This window comes from Sebastes fasciatus, chromosome 13 (assembly GCF_043250625.1).
Source record: "Sebastes fasciatus isolate fSebFas1 chromosome 13, fSebFas1.pri, whole genome shotgun sequence".
NCBI classification, from domain to species: Eukaryota; Metazoa; Chordata; class Actinopteri; order Perciformes; family Sebastidae; genus Sebastes; species Sebastes fasciatus.
Genome location: NC_133807.1, coordinates 29,830,642 through 29,835,695, shown reverse-complemented (window position 1 = coordinate 29,835,695; position 5,054 = coordinate 29,830,642). Strand labels below are relative to the sequence as shown.

The following is a 5,054-nucleotide window of genomic DNA, read 5'->3' as shown; positions in this document are numbered from 1 at the left end:
ATAAGGTTGGACAATATTCAAACCTTCTATAGAAAACCGTGATGCGTTTTGGTTAAAAAAAAGTGAAATACTGGAAATTATCTTCAAAATCTCCAGACTCACTTTGTTTGTTTGTTTGAGTGAAACTCGGATGAAACTTTCTCCTGTTTATTTAGGGAACACAATCAACAGCTGGATGCATTTTTTTAGCAAAGTTAATATTGTGGAATTATTACACAAATTATATGATAAGGTTGCTATGGTGATATGTTTGAACATGCACACACGCGCGCACACACACACACACACACACACACACACAGTATGGATGTATAAATGTATGTTATTTTAGTAGTGCACCATAGTTGTATTTACTTTTTTTTAATTATTATTATTTTAGTTACTTATGAACTTGTTTGATATGCTTTGCACCTTATGTTGTTTTTGACTCTATGTACTTTGAAAAATGTAATAAAAAGAGTTACACTAAACAGGATAATCTTAACAAGATGATAAAAAAAAAACATAAACTCACTTTCATTTTTTTTTTAATTTTCTCAGCAGCGTATTAAATATTTGTATGTACACGTTTTGAAAGTTACATAGACAAAAAATATAGTATTACAGTAGGCTTGTTAGTAAGTAGCTTGTTATTTACGCATATATTATAGCCTTCTCCTCCTCCTCCTCCACTGATGATGACCTACATCCATCTGGAGCACTGAGGCCTCCTCATCCTCATTTCTTCCCTCTGAAGAAGCCTTCCTCAGTGCTGCTTTCTCTCACGGTGACTGTCAAGAAGTTCATGGTGACATCTGTCACGGTCACAGTGTCCAGGCTGGTGCAACTGGGAGTCCAGGAGGAAGAGGAGGAGGAGGAAGAGGAGGAGGAAGATGAGGCCTCTCCAGTGGACTGATCATGGATGGACTCGGACTGTGTAGCAGCAGGTTGCAGGAACTCCTTCACTGGATGTCTCCTGTGTTCTGCGGAGCTGCTGGGCCGAGGAATCAAACATTTAGTCCTGTGGTCACCTCTTTTACGCACATCTGGACGCACATCTGGCCTGAACGCGCAGCTGTAAGACAGTCCCGCGTGTCTCTGTTTGGGTGTTATCGTGGTCTCCTCCTGGAACCTCCTGGTCAGCTGCATGAGGCTGTGATCTGAAGTCTCTCCGTGATGAAGATGCAGCAGGCGTCTGGGCAAACCGTGTGAGTGCTCCTCCTCCAGAGACCTGCTCCGTTTGGTGTCCGGCTGCTCTGCAGAGCTGCCTTCGTCCTCTTGATGGTAATCCAAGCGCAGCTTCGGTTTGCGCCCTCTCTTCTTGGGGATGCGGTCTTTGACTGTGAGATCAGCTGGTGGTGCTGGTGCTGCAGGACTCGGCCTGGGCCTTCTCTCCAGCTCTGGAGGCCGGTAGTGCACACTCTCTCCTCTGTTGACTGTGCTCGGTGGGTAGATTGTGGGAACCACCGCGCGTAAACCCTCCCGGTTCCTCGGCGTTATAACCGGCTCTGGGTTCGGATAGGAAACCTGGATCCCTCTGGGAGGGGCCTCTCTTCTAAACTCATACTGTTTTTCTTTTTCTTTTGCTTTGGCCTGAGGACAGAGCAAATAATAAACCCTTATGAGAGGAGGTTTCCCGGGATGAACATGTGAAGTCTCCTGAGGAAATGCAAAGGTTTAAGAGAAGCAGCTGCAGATCTGGTTGGAGCGTTCAAGGCCTCAAGCTGATCTGCTTCTTTTTTTTGGAGGAATGCACATCAGATACATGAAACTTCATGTAACATATTAAGGATGTTTTTATCTTTTATCTTTTATTTGGATCTCCATTCGCTGTGGCTGAAGCCCAGCTATTCTTCCTGGAGTCAACTTAAATCACTTTGAACTGTTTAGGCTACATTTCAGTTCACAATCACATTACAATCTTTCCCAACAATGACCACAACATCAAAAGCGACAGCAACAAAACAACAATATTCAAGACACAACCAAACACACAACACAGGGCCTATAGGTTCAAGTTAATACTATCCACAGAGTACAGAGGTAAATATGATTCATTAGTGGTTGGACATATTATGTAAAAATACGAAAACATACAAAAACAGAACAAGCAACAACTTCTTTTACCATAAGTATTAACGGGACTTTGTATTTATCCAACATGAAACCTTTTATGATTTGATGTTAGCTAAATATCAGCAGACACAGAGAGCTGTTCAGCTAGGAGATGTTTTTTCAATAATATTTTAAATAGATTTTTGCTATTTTCTTGAATGATATACCCAGGCAGAGTGTTCCATGTCACCATTGCTCTGTACACTAGGATGTTTAAATGTATAAGCACACTTGTGAAAACCACGGGGGTAAATTAAGGGGTTTCCTTTGGGTTGCATCTGTCGTCCCACTAGTTTGTGAACAGTTTCAGAATTGATAAATTGTTATATGATGGAAATTACTCACCATCTGTGTCGCCTCAGTAAGACGAAAAGATGAAATGAAAACCAGACAAATACTCAGGAAATGATTCACCCACCTTCAAGAGAAATGTCTCCGGTTTCGGACCCCTCTTCTTCGGCCCGAACAGCTCCCTTTCGCGCTCCCTGATGAATGAAAAATCATTAAAAGAAACATCTCACATCTAGAAAAATGTAGGGTTAGGGTTTTTTGTATCTGTGTAACTCTGAAATGGTAACATCCAATCACAACACTAATCGGGTTAAATGGAACATCTGACTTCTGAATCATCTACTCTAATCATCAATCGCACACTAATGTTTTTATCTCAGATCACAGTGAGTGAGAAAGAAAACATTCTTCTTAAATGTTTATCTGCTGTACTAAACTGAAATACTATATTTTCTATTTAGTCTAAATCGTGAAATCAAATTTTCCGTAGTTTTTTTAGGAGTTTTAATTAGAAATAAGTTCAATTAAAATAAAATAAACGTGTCAGAATAAAGCAGATAAGAAAATGGCACCACACATTGCGACTGTATGAACTAGAAACGAAAAGATCTCGCTCCAATGGAAACTTATTATCACTTCCTTTACGAAAAATGAAGATTTAAAGATTGCAAAAGTAGACTAAATGTGTTGCTTAAATAAAAAAAAAAGAGCATTTTTTTGGTTTGTGCAGAGAGGCCTACTACTACTACTACTACTACATGCTGCTGCTGCTGTTGCTGTCAAGCCCTCACCTCTCCTCGAAGGCAGCGAAGAGACGAGCATCCAGGATGTTTTCCTCCGGCTCCCAGGTGCTGTACCTGCAACCCAACGACAAGGAGGAGAGCTGTTAGTCACCGTGCGTAAAGGTGCATCTCATGACAACGTGTAACATAAAGCTATCATAATGAGAGTTTCCTGCCGTATTTTTGTACTACTGGGACCTGATCTGCACATGTGAGGCTTGCACATTGTACATGATTGTAAAATCAGTGAATTAGCTTTATTGTTCTTCACTCACATGTTGTTCTGGTTTGCATTCTGTGCTTGTAGCAGCTAGAGACACACATTTTTGGGAAAAGTGTCAAGAAGTATATTACAGCCTTTTTCTTAACAAGTGCCTTTAATTGTATTTAGTGTGACTATTACTATGTCTGTAACCTGCTAAGTCTATTCATCTAGGCAAAAAAATTATGTTTAGTAAAATATATGTAAAACCTAAATAGTGCATTAAAACAAATCAGTAAGATAATGTAAAACAAAGGTGGAAAAACAAGCTATATAATGTATCTTTAAACAGTAAATTAACTGTAAAATACTGTGAAGTTAATAAAGTCCAAACTGTATTTTTTATTAACAGTACAAAGCTGTAAATTTCAGCGACAGTATAATAATGTTAATTTTACAGTAACATAAAGGCAACCCTGCTGCCAGTTCTTTACTGTTATTTTACTGGGAAATTCTTAACAATGTATCTTATCGAACGTTCTGGAACACTTTTTACAAAGAGTTCTCGAATGCGTGCGCTGCAATTAGCAACTATGTAGCGCTGCAGTGACGCATGGTGAACCAGCCACTGCTAAAAGCTACATAGTGTGGAGACTTCAACACATCATGGTGGGCTGATTTGATTCATTTACGACCTCATAACTGGTGCATATGAGCCAGAAGCCACACAGTTTACTGCGCAACAACACACAGAGAACATTATGTGATTAAAACAACATTAAACGAGGTGGTGCAGTTTGTAGGAGCAGCCAGGATGGAGCGCTGTCCTTCACAAATACTACAAATACTCACTTCTGAGACCAGCCCTTCCATTTCACCAGATATTCCCAGCGACCCTGCAAAAAACAGATTCGAAAAACAAGATTATGACATTGTTGCCTACAGGCGCAGTACAAACACATGGTTGCGTAATGTGGAGACATTATTCAGCCTGTAGGGTGGAAAGAAGAAGAAGAAGAAGCGGCTTCATATCTACCCGTCGGATTCTCCGTTTAATGATGGACTCAGCTGCGAAGACGCTCTCACCAACAGCCGACAGCTCCATGATCCACCATGCAATGCACCTCGGTTTATTTCTGTCTCTTTTTATTATTATTGGCTTCCCCCTTGCATGTCCTCTTCAGGGTTGTTTAATTCCGCACATCCCATAATAATACGCAATCTGGAGAGGACGTCATCACGTCTGTTGCCAGGCACCGCAGTCAGTCGGTAGGACGGATCTCGGTGGAGCACGTTGGCTCCGGTTGTTGCTACGTGCTCCGGGTTTGTGAGTGGAGAGGCGGAGTCCTGCTGCTCTGGTTCTGGCTGTTGTACAGGAATGTCTGCATGGCACTACTGCATGGGGGCAAAGCCGAGTCACAGGCTCCACGGAGCGGATCCACAGGGTCCGAACCAAAAGACAAAATATGTTTAATGTCACATACATTTAAAAAAAAAAAAAAAAGAAAAAAAAAAAAAAAGTTAAATCAGTGAGAGAGGAGAATGACTGATTTTATAAAAGGTCTCATTCTCATGCGCAACACATCTGAATCTGAACACATTTATTTATTCCTGAATAATTCAGCAATAAAAATCTAATTGATATACTCACAAATAGAAATCCCTGCATAAAAATCAGTCCCCCT

At 40.8% G+C, this 5,054-nt stretch overlaps 1 protein-coding gene across 1 annotated transcript; it reads right to left on the bottom strand.

Moving 5' to 3' along the window:
- Nucleotides 1–510: 510 nt before the first annotated feature.
- cbx8a (chromobox homolog 8a (Pc class homolog, Drosophila)) lies at nt 511–4,697 on the bottom strand. The gene is made up of 5 exons (XM_074656770.1): nt 4,406–4,697; nt 4,222–4,265; nt 3,177–3,242; nt 2,513–2,579; nt 511–1,572 (listed from the first exon to the last, which is right to left on the bottom strand). Exons 1-5 carry the CDS (start codon nt 4,472–4,474, stop codon nt 718–720), a joined length of 1,101 nt encoding a protein of 366 aa, XP_074512871.1. The 5' UTR covers nt 4,475–4,697; the 3' UTR covers nt 511–717.
- Between the last annotated feature and the right edge of the window lie 357 nt (nt 4,698–5,054).